At 41.0% G+C, this 19,462-nt stretch overlaps 2 protein-coding genes and 1 long non-coding RNA gene across 6 annotated transcripts in view; 2 read left to right on the forward strand and 1 right to left on the reverse strand.

The window, feature by feature from the left end:
• Positions 1-5,413, forward strand: part of MAP3K5 (mitogen-activated protein kinase kinase kinase 5) — a 202,316-nt gene extending 196,903 nt beyond the window's left edge. The window contains exons 27-30 of the mRNA XM_059177456.1: positions 1,028-1,140; positions 2,082-2,194; positions 3,854-3,930; positions 4,625-5,413. Of these exons, the coding sequence (XP_059033439.1) occupies positions 1,028-1,140; positions 2,082-2,194; positions 3,854-3,930; positions 4,625-4,685 (364 nt within the window). The 3' untranslated portion in view covers positions 4,686-5,413. The remainder of the gene's footprint in view (positions 1-1,027; positions 1,141-2,081; positions 2,195-3,853; positions 3,931-4,624) is intronic.
• Positions 2,648-11,482, reverse strand: LOC131833765 (uncharacterized). The gene is made up of 2 exons (XR_009354619.1): positions 11,346-11,482; positions 2,648-4,756 (listed from the first exon to the last, which is right to left on the reverse strand). It is a non-coding gene; the product is annotated as an uncharacterized LOC131833765 (long non-coding RNA).
• MAP7 (microtubule associated protein 7) overlaps positions 11,377-19,462 on the forward strand; it is a 167,729-nt gene continuing 159,643 nt past the window's right edge. For 2 of the 4 annotated variants that reach the window (XM_059177465.1, XM_059177466.1), the window contains exon 1: positions 11,384-11,506. In XM_059177465.1, coding sequence (XP_059033448.1) covers positions 11,440-11,506 — 67 coding nt within the window. In that variant the 5' untranslated portion in view covers positions 11,384-11,439. Of the gene's footprint in view, positions 11,507-11,798; positions 11,946-19,462 lie in introns of all 4 variants that reach the window. The other 2 variants (XM_059177458.1, XM_059177460.1) reach the window with 2 other exon arrangements.

A 19,462-nucleotide genomic window follows, 5' to 3' on the forward strand; every position in this document is an offset into this window, starting at 1 on the left:
CTGATGATCTTATGAATAATTCTGTACCTTAACTTTAAATTCTGAATCCAAGTTACCCAATGATCATTTTCTATAAAAATCAGAGCATCTCCCTTTCTATTTGGAAATATTTTTTCAGAGAGTAGTGTTAGAAATGGTGAGTAGGACACCACTTGGCTCTTAGTTGCATAGTGAATCTTTCATGAATGAGAATTCTGATATAAATGATATGTTAGTTTCTTTTTGTTTCTTTGAAGAATACAGAACATGCCAACAAAGAACTGAATGTACCAGGAATGAAGCTATCCTTTTACTCACTTCACCAGTCCTCTTAGAAGGGAGAGGAATAATAGTAACATCCTCAACAATCCTAGCAAAAACCATTACCGTTTACTGAGTACTATAGGGGACCTCACCTATCAAATTTTCAGTTAAAAAAAAAATGATTGCCTTTCTGCTTTGCATTGATTATTATATCATATCATCAACTTTTTCGATGAAGAGTCACACATGTAAAATATAGCTTTGTTAATATCATATATTTTATTTTACTTTATTTATTTGCCATTTACAGTGATAAAAAGAAACAAAATATCTCTGAAGATTTGGGCAGATAATTGAGGTGGTAGTTTTGAATTCTTGTCTGGAAGTACAAGTCTTCAAGTGTTTTGCTACTCAACATTGGGTGGAGGGGGGGTGTCTGTGGACCAGCAACATGAGTATCACCTGGGGGAGCTCATTAGAAATTCAGAATCGTGGGGCCCCTGACTGGCTCAGTTGGAAGAGTGTGTGACTCTGGGTTGTGAGTCCGAACACCACATTGGGTATAGAGATAACTAAAAAAATAAATAAATAATATACTTTAAAAAAAAAAAAAAGGAATGTAGAATCTCAAACTTATCAACAAAATTACTGGATGAGAGTCTGCATTTCAATAAAATCCCAGGGATGTCTGTGTTCCCTGTAACTTGAGAAGTTCAGATCTAGAAGGTCACTCCAGCTGCTCCAGCTTTATTATCCTGTCAACCAATATAATTTTCTTCTACAGATTACTGGAAGAATTGGTTCGGAAAGAAAAAGAATTACAAGCACTCCTTCATCAAGCTATTGAAGAAAAAGACCAAGAAATTAAACACCTGAAGCTTAAGTCCCAACCAATAGGTGAATAGCAGAAACTTTTTAAGTGATACTATTAAATGAGGCTGCCACAGAAAGGGGAGAAAGCTAATGGAAAGTTTTATTTCATGGCTTAATTGACACCCATCACTTGTACCATGACTACAAGCATAAATTGCTTTTAAGAAATATCCAATTCTTGGGTGCCTAGGTGGCTCAGTTTGTTGGGCGACTGCCTTTGGCTTAGGTCATGATCCTGGAGTCCTGGGATTGAGTCCCTCATGGGCCTCCCTGCTCAGCAGGGAGTCTGCTTCTCAGTCTGATCTCTTCCCTCTCATGTGCTCTCTCTCAAATAAATAAGTAAAAATAATATCTTTAAAAAAAGAAATATCCATTTTTTAGTAGCAGCAAAATATAACTTGATTTCATATAAGATGATTCATGGTCATTTTTTCTTGAGATTATTTGAGGCGAATATGGTTCTAACACTTTTTTGGTCTTTATTTTAATTTTCAAATGAAATTACTACAATAAAAGACTATTTCTGGTCATTTTTGCATTTGTATTCTTTATATTCTGGGTTTTTTCTATTTTATTGCAAATAGTGGAAAAAGAGATTATTATATGATTATATGGTTTTCTGCTAATTATGCTCATGTTTGTCACATGAAAAACCCGCAGTATGATTTTGGTGAAACTATAGAATTGTTTGAAAGAAACTATATTTCTTTGAATTCAGAGCAACTATAGATTTGATATAAAAGTATGAGGTGGGGATATCATTACATTATTACTTCTGCCCCTCCATTTATTAGTAGTCTTTAAGCATTTTGTTTATATTTATACTGCCAATCTCAATTGTTTGTTATTTTCTGATAGAGCAAAATCTTTTAAAATATTAATAAATGTCTGTGGCCTCGGAGGGTCCCAGATGGTCTCTGTGAAGAGAAGCTAAGAATGTCCCTCCCTCCCCAATTCTGTCCCAGATATTCCTGGATTGTCCGTATGCCCCCGGGATTCTCCTGGCACAAATACTGAAGAGTCTGAGCTTACTGAGTGGCTGAGAGATAAGGGAGCTGATGAAGACACTATAAGTCGGGTAAAGAAAACTATCCGTGGGACTAGCTTTTCTTTCACTCCATAATGTTGAGTGCCTACAGTGTGTGAGGCATGGGGCTTATACACTGGTGAGCCCTCCTGCAGCCTGCAGACTAGGGCCTGCAGGTGGTCGTCAAATAATTCCACAGATAAAGTATAATGATACCCTGATAAGCTCTATGAAGGAGAGGTTATCAGGTGTTTGGGGACAGAGAGAGGAAGAGGTCGGTGAATGAGCTGGAGTCTAAAGGCATATGTAGGAATAAACCATGCCATCTGTATGTATATGGGGGAGGGGCAGGTGAGGAGGGAAAAATCATTCGCGGGCTGGGATGCTGTATGTGCAAAAAAGTGAAGCAGGCAAAAGTTCTGTGGTCCAGGACTCCTCTAAGGAGTTTTTATATTTTTGAACTGAAAATAAGGAAGAGTGGAAAAACCAAGACAAAACCAAAAATTGTAAAGTTTCTAATTCTCTCTTTTATTTAACTCTTTAGTTCTCTCACAACATTATTAGACTCTACTGGGCAGTGGCTATTTATTAATATTTAATAAAATAGACCTAGTTAGTCAACTTGTGTCAGGAACACTTTCTAGATCTATAATGACCTGATTCCTCTCTGCTCCTTACAAACTTTGGGAAATTGGCGGGAGGAGTAGCACTTATGTTTGAAGATTACATACATGTATACACACATACACACAAGAAGAGGTTATATTTTTTATTATTTTATAGAAAGGGCCCCAATACAATATTACATTAATTTTAGATTTATGTTTAAATTTTTTAAATAACAAAGAATAAAGGTTTTTTCCTCTTCACTTGATAATTCATTGGGCTACTAAATAGAATTTAGGGTTTCCTTAGAAATCTGCTTTGAACAAGTTACTGCTACCTAAACCACTCTCTTGCTTATGGAGAATGATGTGTCCATTCAAGTTCTCTGAAATATTTATTTCTCAAACTAAGACTCAAGTCACAATTAAAGAGTAGTAATTGATGATCCAATAAAAAATTGATTTTTTTATTTAAAATTAAAGCTTCAGTTTAAATTCAGGACTCTGATTTTATAGTTATTATTTTAAAAATACCTTTTATCAGCTGTGAAAAACAAATTCAGAAATTAAGTGTAAACAATACCTTTTCAGGAACACTTTTTATCCACTTGAGAAAAATAAAGCTACACAGCAAAAAACCTCTCAAATATAAACATTATGGGGGAGCGGATGAGGTAATTGGGTGATGGGCACGTTTTGTGATGAGCACTAGGTGTTAAATGCAACTGATGAATTACAGAGCTCTACATCTGACACTAATGATACGTTCTATGTTAACTAATTGAATTTCAATAAGTTAAAAAAATATACAAACGTTATCTTACAAACAGCAGATGTAATTACAAATGAGTTTTATCTGTTCATTAGAAGGCCATTCAGAAATTACGTTGCTTGTGATCTCTACGCATTTGGAAGTCATATGGATGTATTCTTTGTTTTGTAATGGGGGGACTTTTTCCTAATCACTCCAGAAGATTGTTTTTAGTAGATTTCCTTTTAGATTCATTTTTAAATTATTGCCATTTATATTGTGAATAGAGTTTACTATTTATTAAAGGTATATATAAAATGTCTTACTTTTGTGTATGTTTTACTTTCTCCACAGTTTTTGGCTGAGGATTATTCACTAGAGGATGTTCTCTACTATGTTACACGTGATGATTTAAAATGCCTCAGACTAAGGTACCACTCTTTTCTTTATGTCCCTTTTTCTTGGTGGAAAGAGCGCTGGGCTGAGAAGTCTGGGCTCCTGCCCTGGCTGGGCCCCTCCCCAGCCCTTACCATCTCAGCAGTCCTGGGGCCCATTCTGTGGTTCACATTTGCTCTGCGTAAACGGAGTTTGTTTCCCCAGGCTATTACTGGGTACTCTTATAACCAAAATTTCTATATTAGTAAATGCAAATCAACTCAAAGAATCTCTTGATAATAAAGTAGACTGAGGCTATGCAGTTATTTTTAAGCTGCCTTAAGCAACTGCTCTCATTTAGTTCATGATTATACCATAATTATTAGAAATAATAGGACAGGTTCCCATTTGCCATCCTGTAACATGTATAATGTGATACAGTTTCTTATCATAGTTTTCTCTATCAGGCCAAGCACATCCATGAGTGACTCACACAGAATTCTGTAAAGACCCATTTCAAATGTGCTGAAAACCTGAAATGATGCTTTGGGAACTGGTAGTCTGGGGGAATGGAAAGGAAAGGCAGGGAGGGATAATGACAAAACACAGAAAGAATTACATGAGGACCGATAAGACTTTGGGATCTCCGTGTTCTGATCAGAGCGGCGCCAGGCGAAGGTCACTTGTATATGTCAAGAGCAGTGTTTCAAATGAGGTATTCTCTTCCCCGTGTTCTTGTGTCTTAAACAGGGGAGGGATGCTCTGCGCGCTGTGGAAGGCCATCACCGACTTTCGAGATACACAGACTTGACTGTGGCTCTATTTGTGTCCAGCCTCCCGTGGAGAGTCTAACAGAACTGGTCTTCGCAGGGGAGGGAGAATCTAAGGGAGAGGAGAAAGAAGCTGCACTTTAAATCCAGTATTTGTTTACTTGTGTTAAAAGAAAAAAAAAAAAAAGACAAAATACACTGAAATTTCCTAACTGCTTCTATTTCTACTGTTCATAAGGACTCTTTGTAAGGACTCTCAAAAATAATCCTAAACATCAGGATGCTTGGGATTATTTTCGTCTAAACATTTTTATGGAAATATTTTTAACTTAGCAGCTGTTGCACTTCGGCCATATGTCTCTTTTACACAAAACGGATAGAACATTTCATGTGATTGTGCATCACTGGAACAAAACCAAAATGTGACCATAACTTTTTAGACTTCTGTGTGTATGTAGGATACTCAGAGTAGAAATGCATAATTTGGGTTATTGTGTAAAGGTTATGTTTGTTTGGCTTTTTTTTTTTAAAGTGTGCAGAATCTGAGAAGCAGCGGTTTTTACTTACTGATCTGTATTAATTGTAATATTGACTCTATTTTGTAACTTAAGTTTCTGGCCCATAGTACGTTCATTTGAGTCGTGTATGCACTACTGAACTGTACCAGTTGCACATGTCTGAATCCTAGTAATGTTAGCTTGTTCTAAAGCTATCCATTGTGTCATATTTACTCTAAAAAGTAAAGACTCTTAACATACTGTTCGATAAATTCTGAAGAGTTCTTATTTTGTTTTGGCAAATGAGATGAACCACTGTGTCAAATTTCTAGTTGTTTCTTTTGTTCTTCAATAGAATCTATTCAAGTAATCAAAGAACAATTGATCTGCAGGCTGTCCCTCAGGGTACCTGAGTGGTAAGAGAGAGGGTGAAGGAAAAAAAAAAGAAGAATTTATGTAAAAGAAAGTCCCTGTGTTTTTTCTCAAGGCCACAAGTTATCTTGAGTGGCTACTGTATATCTCAAAGGGTCTGCAAATAGCATCCCAGTGGAGAACACTGCATTTTCTGTCTCCTTAATTGCTTAGTTCTCATATTTGAGGGAAACGTTTTTATTTGAAGCTGAATATTATAGTTTATAAACCTGCCCGTGTTAATAGGGTGAAGTCTGCAGCTCCTAGATAGATGGATAAGATAAACACAAAATTCTAACACACAGAGGAACTTGCTTGTTATGCAAGACAGATATAACGTATGTATCATAACTTGACCCATATGTAACAGTCTTTGAAAGAATAAGAGTCATCTTTATTTCTATGTGAAAATCAAGGTCTGATATTTCTTGTATTGCATTAGACTGCACCTTATTTTCTCATTTGATACTTGGAACAACATGGCTGCATCTTTTTTTACATCCCCATCTCAAGGACAGATGATTGCTTCTTGTAGCCTGTGGGTATATTTCGAACGAGGGGAGGTATAAATTAAATGAGGTGTCATTTCACTCATACTGACACAGCGTAATTCTCTTTTTTTAAGGATTTATTTACTTATTTTAGAGAGAGAGAGCGTGTGCAGGAGGAGACCACAACTTGAGCCAAAACCAAGAGTCAGTTGCTTAACTGACTGTACCACCCAGGCACCCCAACACAGGATAGTTCTTAATTAAGCCACAGATCATCTTCCCAGTTCTAATGGTAGCTGCTTCTTATAGATTGTGCATAAGGATCAAGCTACCCATTTTCAGCCAATTCTTTAATGATGGGGTTTTCCTTGGGATCTTCCTCCTACCTTATCTTTGTGGGCTTTGTAGGTTCCTCTGTCCCTGCATGGTTCATAATATATTCCCAGGCCAGCATCATTACGTTTTTTTGTCAGAACATTGGGCCTCAGTCACAAAAAGTAGCCATTCCATTATCATCCAAGTTCCGTTAAAAGTTTCACTTTGAAGGCGTTTGGCGTTAGTCTAGACCAGTGACTCTCAACCCAGCTTCACATTAAAATTACTGGGATACTTTTAAAAATGTACTAATGAGGTCACTTGGGTGGCTCAGTTGGTTAAGTATCTGACTTCAGCTCAGGTCATGATCCCAGTGTCCTGGGATCAAGACTCGCATGGGGCTCCCTGCTTAACAGGGGGTCCGTTTGTCCCCCTGCCCTTCCCCCTGCTCATACTGTCTCTCAAATAAATAAGTAAAATCTTTAAAAAAATAATAAAAATAAAATATACAGATGCCAACACCTTAGAGAAACTGTGTTTATTTGTCTGGGGTAATGCCCATAGGTCCGATTTAAAAAATGCTCTGCAGATGATTTAACAGTATCAGGTCCCATCTTCTTATTTCAAGAGACACCTGGACAGAGAAATAAAGAGTCCCTTTCCATAGAGCTGGTGGTAAGATGGTTAGTGTTCATTTTCCATTTGGTGTAGCATGAATCTAGACACCTAGGCCTGGAGCAAAACCATCACTTCCCTTTTGACCTTGGGCAGATTAATTAACCTCTCCAGGTCTCAGGTTCCTCATCCTCAATGGGGGAAATCATGTACCTTCCTCAAGGGGTTGTTGTCAGATTTAAATAAAACCATGCAGATAAGAAGCTTAGTGCAATGCTCGGCAGATGGTAAGCAATCAGACGCTGCCTGCCACTGTTACCTCTTTCCATTCAGAAGTGTTTATGAAATACTTACTGGGTACTACCTACTGTGGTGCAGGAACAAGACACAGTTCTTGCCCCCTGAAGTTCACTGTCAGAGGAGGAATCGAGGCAAAGCAGAAACAACAGAACAAGCAGTAAGTGCTACAGTTCCATCTGACTGCTAAGGGGTGGGAGGGTCAAGAAAAGCTTTCCAGAGGGGTGAGGTTCTGGAGGAGTGAGGTTCAGAGCTGTGCCTGGAAAGATGATTTGTAACAGAACAGTTACGCATGGGTGGTGGAAGTAGCCTCATAAGAAACAAAACCGGAATTTGCTGGAAAAAGGAGAATTCATGTTTCTTTTTAGCCCTATTTTTATTTTTCTCCAAATTCGGTCATTGCATATTTTGTTTCATTCATTCCTAAGGCATCACATAGAACAGTTTGGCGATGAGGAATTATTGTGAAGCCCCTGGAATGCCTACATGTGAAGCAATGTGGCAGCAGAAGAGATAAGCATGATGCCTATCGAGTTCAGAAGGCTCACACATTAGGTCATCAAGAACATCTGCAATTTGTAAACAAGGAAGATAATCAATGGTCAGACTTTATAGATACCCTATAGAGAAGGAGAAAACAAGTAATTCATATCAGATTGAAGAGACAAATTTGCAAAAACAAATAACACCCACTCTATGTTAAAGGCCAGATGAATGCAAACCCAGAAGCCCTGGAGAGCTTCAGAGGACAAGCTGGCTGGGAGCCAGGGCCATGGAACCGGCTGTACTGAGGAGGCAGACCTCAACTGGGGCATCAGAAAGAAGGAATTCAACAACTCAGGACCGGGGAAGTCAATCAGCATATAGAGTTCCAAGAACAAAGGCAGAAAGTGGGGATCTGCAAGATGTTCTGGAGAAAGTGAACAACTTTTATATTAGAGCATACACAAATTTTAGCTTGACTCATATTTGGCTGGAAATAGGAGTTCTAGAAATAAAAAGTGGAAAGTGGGATAGGAGAGAGAGCTCAGGGTGTGATGGGGATGGTGGTTAGGGAAGGAAGTGGTATTGGCATTTAATGTAGAAATGGGGAATCTGTTAAAGGTTTTTGAGCAAGGGAGGGGTGGGTGTGAAGCAGTGTAAGGGAAGATTAATCCAGTGAAGTGGAGAAATTAGAACAGAACTAGGACAGAGTGGTTCAGAGACTGATTCAGATGTGAATGAGAGTCCGGTAGCAGAGCAGTAGGAATTGAGAGGGTGGAATTAAAACCATGAGTTGACAAGACTGAGGAACTATGATTTGGGCAGTGATGACAGGGACAGGAAAGAATAGATGTTGAAGCTATGCAAGTAGGAGAAGAATTTGAGAACAGGCAACTTTGAAAGGAAGCTTGTTTGACATGATGATCTAATACAGAGCATTCCGAAAGAAATGTGCATTGGACTGGTGGAAGTTAGGCAGAGGTCAAGGGCATATATTCCTGATCACCTTGTTGGATATGACAATAAATGAGGGCTATGAGAGCTGGAAAGGTCGTGGCCTAAAATTTTGGGAAAAGTTTGAGGATGGTTTGGGAGGAAGGAAGAATTTAAATCAGCCAAAGACAAAAGAACTGGTCACAGGAGAATGAGAAAAACCAGGTCAGTGGGTAAGCCAAGAGGAAAATTATCAGATGTGCAGAACAACAGATTAAAAATTAATAACAGGTAAATTTGATTTTGTGACCTGGAAAGTTTATTTACAGACAGGCAACAAAGACTAATAAAGCTGGTTAAACAAAGATTAAAAAAAAAAAAATGGCACATTTATTATCTTTGGTGAACAAAAGGTGTGACAATAGATTTGGGAGGGTGAGATGTCAAGGGAAGACGTTTTCAGAATCAGCCCTGAATGTCCTTGTTGGGGTAGGGGCCCTGAATGGAGATGGTTTTAGAAGAGAGGGTTGAGTTTTCAAAGAAGGCAGGAACAGAGGGGTAATGGCATCAGGAGGCCCCCTGGAAAAGGGAACCGTGATTATTTGGAGAGATTCTGAGATGGGTGTGGGAACTCCAGACAGATGGCTTCTCTGTGCTAAGTACAGCACAAAGTGCAACATGGTGGTGTGTGACATTTAACAGATGTTGTCCCCCACCACATTTTCATGCAATATCTCACCCTGTTCCAGACACCGCATTAAGTTTGAAACACATAGCCAATTCAGGGCTAAGTGCAGGATTTTGATGTGTTTCTTATAGCACTTATTTTTGTGTAACCTGTGACAGACTAAAACATAAGTTAGCCAAACCAAACCAAACCAAACCAAACCAAAACATAAGTTAGCGAAAACCTAAAACATAAGTTAGCGAAACCAAACCAAACCAAACCAAACCAAACCAAACCACAAAAGACACACACAAACAACAGTAAGTCTTGACTTGGGAGGGGGGGTGCTGGTAATGTATTACAGAAAGAATCCACTGGCTTACTGAAGTAGGTAGTAAATCAATGTTCTTCCAGAGTTCAGCTCTTTAAATTCAAGTAAGAGAATCTTTCTGATGTTCACAGGAGTGTCTCAAACTGATGACTTCATGTCGTAGAAGATGTCTTTGGGATGCCCGGGTGGCTCAGTGGATTAAGCCTCTGCCTTCAGCTCAGGTCATGATCTCAGGGTCCTGGGATCAAGCCCTGCATGGAGGCCTGCATGAAGCCCCCCATGGAGCCAGGCTCTCTGCTCAGCAGGGAACCTGCTTCCCCCCACTCTCTCTGCCTGCCTCTCTGCCTGCTTGTGATCTCTCTCTCTCTCTCTCTCTCTCTGTTGAATAAATAAAATCTTAAAAAAAAAAAAAGTCTTTGCTGAGACCCAAGCTCAGGTCTACAACCACCTCCACCCACCTGGTACTTTATTTTTATTGATTAGGCACCTGAGATGAGTGATGTGAATGTGATTTAGGAAGATCAAACAGCTAAATGATCAGTTTGCCTAACTCACTGTAGAAATGGCACTAAGGGAAAAATCCATTACTATACACCATGGCATCATTGCCCCTCAGTCAAAACCCCTACCAGGTCAGCCAGGGAACAAGTAAACCAAATAAAAACAGTCCACTCCTGAGCTGAGTGGTCCGGTTTATATGCAAGGATGGTGAGAATGAATTGTCACTTTAACAAGAACTCCAACATTGTTCCCAGGCACTCGTGGGCCTGCAACAGATTCTGCTGAAGTCCTTGAAAGGGTGTTAAATTGTTGGGAACCTCCTGGTTACGTTCTGCCAACCGAGACTGTGGGAGCGCATTTCTGTGTAACCAGGCGGAACTGGTTGCTGCTCTGTTTTGTTCCTTATGTTTCCATTTATGCAAGCTACTTTTTCCCCCTCTGCGTTTTGTTGCTTTTTGCTTATTTGTGTAAAAGATCAGAAATTGGTTTCTCCTCAGCTAATAATCTGTTATACATGTATTGTTACTATTGCTTTCCCCCCTTGTCTTCCTGAGCAAGCCAAAAATCGCCAAGTAATTACTAATCGGAAAGCAAGAATAAGAAGCCACATCACTGGGCAGAAGTTTCACTGACTTGTGTGCCCCGGGGCTCATCAGATACAAAAGCTGCTGAAAAGATAATGGCGCCCTAAAACGCAGATGGAAACCGGAACCCAGCGTGGAATCCAGGCGGTGTACTTCAGCTTCCCACGTGGCATCATGCACTTGGAGCTGTCACCCTGAACTCCAGCCCTGGCGAAGTCGAAAGTGACCCGGCTGCTTCAGAGTTCAGAGGCGTACAGAGCGTCCCGAAGCCCTCGCGTCCTTCGGGCTGATTCTCAGACCGCCCTCTCGCAGGCGGCACTAAGTGTCGTCGCCCCACCTCCAGACCTCGAGGGGCCCACAGCGGTCTCAGGGGCGGGCAGGAGCTCCCGACCAGGTGCCTGACTCCGCCCGCCGCTCTCGCAGCCCACACCCCGCGGCGTCAGTCGGAGCGGCTGCCACGCCGCACCTGCCCGCGCGGGGGCGCGCCCGCACGCCGGGCTCCAGCGACTCCCCGCGGGCCGGCTCGCGCTCCCTCTTCCCTCCGCCCTCCGCTGTCCCTCCCCACACTGCGCTCACCTGTCTGGGCCGCGGCCCCTGGAGGCGGGGGGCCGGCGGGAACGAGGCCGGGGAAGAGGGCGGAGCGGCTCTCCGGGCGCGTCATCGGAGCACCATGGCGGAGCTAGGAGCTGGCGGCGACGGCCACAGGGGCGGCGACGACGCTGTGCGAAGTGAAACAGGTGACTGCACGGCTGGGGCGGGCGGGGGTCCCGCGGGCGGGGAGGCGGGGGCGGTGAGCCGGAGGGGTGGGCTCGCGCCGGGCACCGGTGGTCCCCTCGTCCGCCGGACCGCGGCCCGGAACGGCCGGCCCCGCGCGCCGCGCACCCGGACTCGGAGCGCGCCTGTCCTCCGCCCTCCGCCGTCCGCTGTGCGTCGGCCGCCCGGGTCGGCCGTGCCCCAGTCCCGCGGGCGGCCGGCCGGCCCCAGTTCCGGTCGCCCCTCTTACGCTCCACCTCGACTTTCCCACAACAGGTGGAAACTCGCCAGCGAGCGCGGGCGGGAGGAGGAACTGGAAAACGCCGGCCGCTCCCCTCTCACCTGCCGACCCGGCTCTAATTCAGTTGAATGGGGAAACCGTATCCCCCAAACCAAACTACCAGCCGGAAAATCCTCGGCCAGGTGCGACCGACAGGATTATCCGTTTCTGGCTCCCTCGCGCCTTCCCCGGTCGAACCCGGTGCCGGGGTCGCAGGCGCCGGTGGCGCAGTGAGTGCCGGCGCGAGGGTTCAGACCCTTTCCCGGGCGGACTGAGATCGCGGAGTGGGGTGGCGGCGGGTGGGGGGGTGGTGGTGGTTGCAGGGCTAGTTGCAGGACAGTGAGCCTGAGCGTGCGGGCTCGTCGGACTCGTAGATTCGTTGACTTGAAAGGGTCCTCTGAGTTCATGTTTTTAGTCCTTGCGCCTACCCGAGGTAGGAGGGAGCGTCGGCTCAGGTGGTAACACCGCCCCCCCGACCCCCGCCTTAACATTCGGGGACCCGGGCTCACATCTCCAAGCGAGCACCAAGTCTCTCTTCCCAGCCCCGTTTTGTAGAAGGACGATGTTTCCCCTCGTGATAGTTTTTTTCTTAAGAAACTGTCTTGCAAATCCCCTCCTCTCTCCTAGTTTCTTCAGTTCTTACCGGTAAACTATTTCTGGTACCTTTCCACACCAGGGATGAGGACCGGGAGGTAGTTTCTTATTTTAAAAAGAATTCAAATTGCAGGTTCCCCAGTTGCGCTGCGTTTTCTGGTTACACACACATAAAATCGGAAACCATTGTTTCCCTAAATGTAAGAACCTCCTGATTCTCCTACCCACCCTCCCCCCACCCAAAGACCTTTTGATTTAGATGGTATGCTTATTTTAATGCGGAAGTTCCAGAAAACCTGTAACCGTTTTTGGAAATATACTGCTCTGCTAGGGAGAGTCTGGACACCTAAGGTCTAATGACTTAATCTCTTCAGCCAAATACCTGAGGTTAAGTCTGACAAGATGCCTTGAACTTGTTTACTTTGAAGTCATGCTACTTCCTGTAGAGTGGTTTATTTTGTCTTAATGTGTTTGGAAGATTAGGCCGTTGTTATTTTGACTAGGGGTGGGGAAGGGGTGGCTTTATCGAACTTGACGGGCTGGGTGTTGGGAGGGGGGTGCGGGGAGGCCCCTCTCCAAGCGGGGGCAGCCGAAGAGCAGCATCCTTACTGTGAATATAAATGGTTTGGTACCTAATCTCCCACTAAGTGACTGGTTCTGAAAAACATTGTTCCAGAAAGTTAATTCACACCAGTTTATGCTCAACAAAAAGGAAAAAAGCGTCTTCTAGAACCTGCACATGGACAATTTGTTCAGATATAAATGAACTACAAACTAGCATTTCAGTGTCTGAGCATGTTAACTAATGAACTGGTCATGTTTCTAACAATTAATACACAAATCATGTGACTATCAGTGAAATCTTTTCTTTTATGAAGGGGGAACTTAATTGGCTGCCATCTCCTTCAAAGAAAAAATTCTTTCACACCTTTGCTTAGAAACTCTGATTTCCAAGAGACACATATTATGTATGGTCTTTTGAATGCTTGTACTTATGATTTAAGTAAAACTTATTTCTGGCCCACATCTTTTTCCTATTTTTTGTAGCTCTAAATTAATGTTTTTGGTGTTCAGAAGTGCATATGTGAGCAGGTACCAAAAATAGAAGAAAGGTAAAAATAGATTTTTAAAATCTAGATCGAAATATTTTGAGTGAACAACTAAGGACTCCTTGAATTTTAATAACTTAAATGTTTTCCATATATTTAGAACATGTTATCTATATCTGAATATAGGACTCCAATGTTAGTGCTTTATTCTTATGGACATATTTCACCTCATACACATCCAAATGCTGCAGTTCATTATTTTTTAACAATCACAGGTTTGTATATAGGTGGGTGTTCAGGGAGGAAGTAGGGACTTACATCTTTTACCATCAAGAGGTGATTTGTTGAGGGATTAATTTTATTTCTCTCTTTCTTTCAATTAGATTATTTTAAGGTAATGGTCATTCTTAGGTGTCTCTTAGTTTTTTGTTTACCTGTGCAAAAACTGGTGTAATTTTAAGACAATTTTTTTTAAATTTGTAATCGCTTCACAGTGTTTCATTAGGTTCAGGTGTAGAACAGTGATTCAGCATCTCTATACATTATGCTGTGCTCACCGCAAGTGTAGCTACCATCTGTCACCATGCAGTGCTAGTACAGTATCATTGCTTATACTCCCTGTGCTGTGTCTTTTATTCCTGTGATTTATTCATTCCATAACTGGAGGCTTTTATCTCCCACTCCCTTTCCCCTCTGGCAACAATCAGTTCCTTCTCCATATTTATAGGTTTGATTCTGCTTTTTGTTTATTCATTTGCTTTTTAGATTCCACATATGAGCAAAATTGTATGGTATTTTTCTTTCTTGGTCTGACATTTCACTTAGCATAATATCCTCTAGGTCCTAGGACAATTTAGGTTAGAATTTCAGGTGATTGTAAAAATAAGACCTGTAATTATTCATAACTATACAGTTGTATAATATGTACATATGTACACATATGTATATGTGTACATATCAAAGATGGGTTGAAAATTGGGGGTATACCATCTATAGAACAAAACACTTAAGGATATTGAAAGGTACTATATTAATCCGACATTTAAAAACCATATTTCTGGGGCGCCTGGGTGGCTCAGTGGGTTAAGCCGCTGCCTTCGGCTCAGGTCATGATCTCGGGGTCCTGGGATCGAGTCCCGCATCGGGCTCTCTGCTCAGCAGGGAGCCTGCTTCCTCCTCTCTCTCTCTCTGCCTTCCTCTCTGCCTACTTGTGATCTCTCTCTGTGTCTAATTAATTAATTAATTAATTTAAAAAATAAAAATAATTTTTAAAAAACCATATTTCTGTCAGCACATATTTATCTTCTGTTTCAAAGGTAGTCAAGCTACATTCCTCATAATATTTTTTTATTTTTCTTGAGGATGAACCGTTCTTTCAACATTATTTTTCAAAAACCAAATTGACTTGGAAGCAAGTTTTTGATGTCACCACTAGAGGACATCAAGCCCTTTTTCAGGCTGTTATTTTGAGTCCTCACATAGATGAATATTCACAAACTGCCTCTGTCCAAGCTTTCGGTGTTTAATTTTTTAGTGCTCATGCTTAAGAGCTGTGCAAAGTGAGCATGCACAGCTTATTTCCCAACTTGATGCCTTCTTTTTAAAAAGTCGACTGAGTTAAGACCACATTTAAAGCTGCATCTGACTAATTCATGAGACAACACTTTTCATGCACAGGAAATAAATTAATACCTATAATCTGAATTCTGTTAATACTCTTTCGGGGGAAATGACTTGGAACCTGGATTTGGGTTTTTCTCTCCTCAGCAGGCTGTCTGGCAGAAGAATATGGGCTTAGTTTGTGATCTTGGTCATAACTTTCACAGCATTTAAGTGATCTTCATGGTTTCACTTGGCTTGAAACTTCTGCAGATACCTGCAAATCAACCCTTAAGATAGGGGCTCAGGCCACAATTTGATATTAAATCTATCCTTTCTGAAATTCAAGTCCTAAAGTTCATAAGCTTCATTCAGGCAGCTACATAACTTTCTTCCCCATTATATTATAACTAGCTCTTATTTTATATCTTGCTAAAGAGGGAAGTATTATTAGACCAGAGCTGTGCGCAGGAACATGGACTTTTTAATATCATTATTTAGGCACATGTATGAAACACTAATTTACATTGGCATATTCTCTAAAAAAATTTCTAACATCTTTGCTTCCTGGTGCAGGAAAATAATCCTTTGTTGAAAGGGGTTATTTTTTTTAAACTCAGGTCTCATTATATTGATGTAAAAACTGAAAATATTGAGGCTTAGGATAATTTGACCAAAAAATATGTACCTTGCATATAGTAAGCAATATGGTAGCTAGAAGGTTGACAAAGACATGCTTCTTGGATTTAGTAAGCGAAACAAAACTCATAAATAATTGTGGGTCATGAAGACTTCATTGAAGAAAGAGCTGCTTCTGGCCATGGTCATTGGGGAGGTTATACACTTTAAAAAGTATGGGTAAATTATACATAAAGTTAGGTGGAGGAAAGAGGGGAAAAGGTGCAAACATGGAAAAGAGCAAAATTTTGGTGCCTCAGAATGAAAGAGTCAAAGAAGATCAATTAGGAATCATAATACATGGAGGCCAAATTGTGGAGTGGTTGCCGGTCAAGCTGAGAGGCTGGTATGTTATTCTGTAAACAGTGGCAAACTGTTGATGATTCTTGAGAATAACGTATCTTGATCAAAACATGCTTATTTAGTAATTCTGCACCCACGAATTTGCAAGCTTGATTGCAAAGTTTGGTAAAAAAGTTCAGCTGTGCCTTCTAACAAATGCATAGTTCCTCCATCTAGGAAAATCATTCTCTTCAGTTGACTTTGGCCAACTTTAAGAATGGTAACAATAATGTATGGGGAACATCGTGGAGCCAGACAGATCAGCCAAACCTCTGAAGATTAGTGAAATCTGGAAATTACCTGTCTGGTTCTCATTTTGAAGTAGGTGTGTAGACTAGAGGATGGATTAAAGAAGGAAGAGTTCAGGAATGTGTAGATCAACTCTGAGGTTCCTGCAGAAATCCAGGCGGGCTGTTGGAAGTGGGGACAGAATGATGAATTCAAGATTCTACAGAGACATGTGTGAAAGGATATAGGTAAAAAGTTGCATTTAAGATTATACTCCTGGTTGGAGTTTGGTTTATTGGTTTAAGGATGGCATGAAAGTAATCAAGGGGAGGACCTAGTTTTAGTGGGAGAAGTAGAAAATTTTCTGTTTTAAACATGGTGTAAGAGAGATGTGCAGGTAGAAATGTCTAATGGGCAGCAAGAAGTATGGGGATAGGGAGAAAAGTGGAAGCTGGAATTCTGGGATTCATTCCATAAGAGAATAATAATTGAAGCCAGGAGAGTAAGGAGAGCCTAGAAGGAAAAACTGAAAAAGGGCCGGGACAATATTCCAAGCATAGGAGGGGGAAGAGCCAGAAAAGAAGACAGATGGAGAAGCCAAAAAGATAGGAAACACATAATCTAGCCGTGCACACCTGCCAAGGGAGAGGGACAAAGAGGTCAAGGATTCAAAGAGTGAAAGAGAAGTCATCACTGTGGTTCCCGGTTGGTCACTGACTGCCCCTAGAAGAGGAATTTCACTTGGCCCAAGAGTAGGGGATGAACCAGATTGTAAGTGATTAATGGATGGGCAGTTGGAAAGATAGCCGACTTTGGAGACTGTAAAATTGACTGGTGAAAGGAAAACACATCCTTAAGTAGGCAGGGGACTTTTTCTCTCTCTTTAAAATTTACTTTTGCCTACGAGAAATTGACTGATATTTTGGGTGTACAATTCGTTGAATTTTGCCAAATATGCAGTCATGTAACCACCACTGTAATCGTGGACTAGAAGAGTTCTCTCGCCCCAGAGAATTCTGTCGTGTTGCCCCTCTAGTCAGGCTCTCCTTGTTCCCTTAATCCCTGCCAGACATGATCTGTTCACCATGTGTCTAGTTTTGCCTTTTCTAGAATGTCAAAAGGGGAAGCATATACCATGTAACCTTTTGAGTCTGAATTTTTTCACCTAGCATAATGCATTTGAGATTCTGATATGTTGTATGTCTCACTAGTCACTTTATCGATGAGTAGTTTGCTGTTATAAGGAAGTACCATAGATTAGTAATCCATCCACCCATTGAGGAGCATTGGGTTATTTCCAGGTCTTGGCGATTATGAATATTGCTGCTGTAAACACTGACACACAGGCTTTTCTCATTTATCTAAGGGAGCTAGATACCTAGGAGTGGGGTTGTTAACTCCTATGAAAGCATATGTTTATAGGAACCTGCTAAACCATTTTCCAGAGACCCTATAATTTTGCATCCCTTCCAGCAATGTCTGAGTTCAAGTTGCTTGGCATCCTTGTCAGCACTTGATATTGTTAGGTTTTGTTTTCAGTTTTTTAGCCAATGCCCAAGTTCTTTGAGTTAAAGAGTCTAATTGCCTTCAAGTAAAATAGTGCCCTTCTGGATGCTAAATGATGCTCACTGAACTTCGAACAGCTGTGGAGATGGTGTTGCCCAGAGCGGAGGTATAATGAGGAGATTTTTTTTGGCTTTAACATCACCATCTTCTTTATTCTTCCATAGTGTTGATTTCCTGTGGAGTCTTCATTCTGGAGTTGATTATGAACAGAAGTGCCATTAGGCAGCACATCCCATACCAGTCCAAGTTCTCTTCCCACCCTAATGTCTGTCTTCCAATTCCTTGAAAGATGGCTTTCCAGAATTTGGAAAGAATGTTGTTTCAGTTATAAAGCTGGACATATTGATCATATAGCTTGTTTTATGGTCCTGGTTATTGCTTGTTTGCAGAATTTATATTGCCAAATCAACTAAAGGGTCAGCTCTCAATTTCTGAAGTGTACCTTTACAGTGTTTTGTAAAGGTCTCGATAGTCACTGGACTTTTAATCACTGAGCATGATCTAAGGTTCTATATGCTAAATATGTATGGTATTTTGGCTTATTTCTTTTATATAAAATCCAGCTTTAAAGGTTGTAGCCATTCAAAAGGTCACTGCCTTTTTCCTTTTTAAGTCCAGTATAGTTAACATAGTGTTACTAGTTTCAAATTTACAATATAGTGATTAAGCATTTCTATACATTACTCAGTGCTCATCATAATAAGTGTACTCTTTAAACCCCATCACCCACCCACCCACCCATCTCCCCCTCTGGTAACCATCAGTTTTCTGTAGTTAAGAGTCTGTTTTTTGGTTTGTCTTGTCTTTTTTTTTTTTTTTTTTTTTTTTTGGTCCATTTGGTTTTTAAATTCCACATATAAGTGAAATCATATGACATTTGTTTTTCTCTGATCAGCTTATTTTGCTTAGCATTATTCTCTCTATATCCATCCATGTTGGGCCTTTTGCCTCTGTAACATCTGTTTTTGCAATGCTCTGAATTATAGTTTACAAATTTAATGGCATCAAGTGGTTTTTCTGTTCATTAAATACTAGTCTCCCTAGTACCTTGGAGAAAGAGCCAGTTAAAGAATCTATAAAATTTTCTTAGGTGCCACTTTGAATTTTGATTTGAGGATTAATATATTTCGACAACAAGAATTCACTGTACTCAACAATTCCTCAACTTTGAAGCTCCTACAGAAACAGTTGTGAAATAATTGTGAGAAATGCCTGGGAGAATGAACACACCTGACCAAACATTGCAGATGAACATAGGAATGCAAAACTGAGCAGAAAGGAAGTTAAGCCATGCATTTGGGATATGTGAACTGGTCTTTGCAAGCATCGTTAGTAAAATGATGTATATTTAAATTTTAGAGAATTGAGATCTGATCACTTCTTGGCCTTTTGGCTAAGATCAAGTGGAGAATTGAGATCTGGAGTTTTAAACTTAGGTGACTTAAAGCTTCCCCTTGGAGTTGGCTTTCCTGTAAAAGGAACCATCATTTACTATGGCATAACCTCTCACATATCCCTGACACTATGTTGAAAGTAGAAAATAGTCATATTCTAGAATAACTTTAAACTCCAGGCTGAAATTCCAGAAGAGACCCCTTCTTTCA

This window comes from Mustela lutreola, chromosome 6, assembly GCF_030435805.1.
Source record: "Mustela lutreola isolate mMusLut2 chromosome 6, mMusLut2.pri, whole genome shotgun sequence".
Lineage (NCBI taxonomy): Eukaryota > Metazoa > Chordata > Mammalia > Carnivora > Mustelidae > Mustela > Mustela lutreola.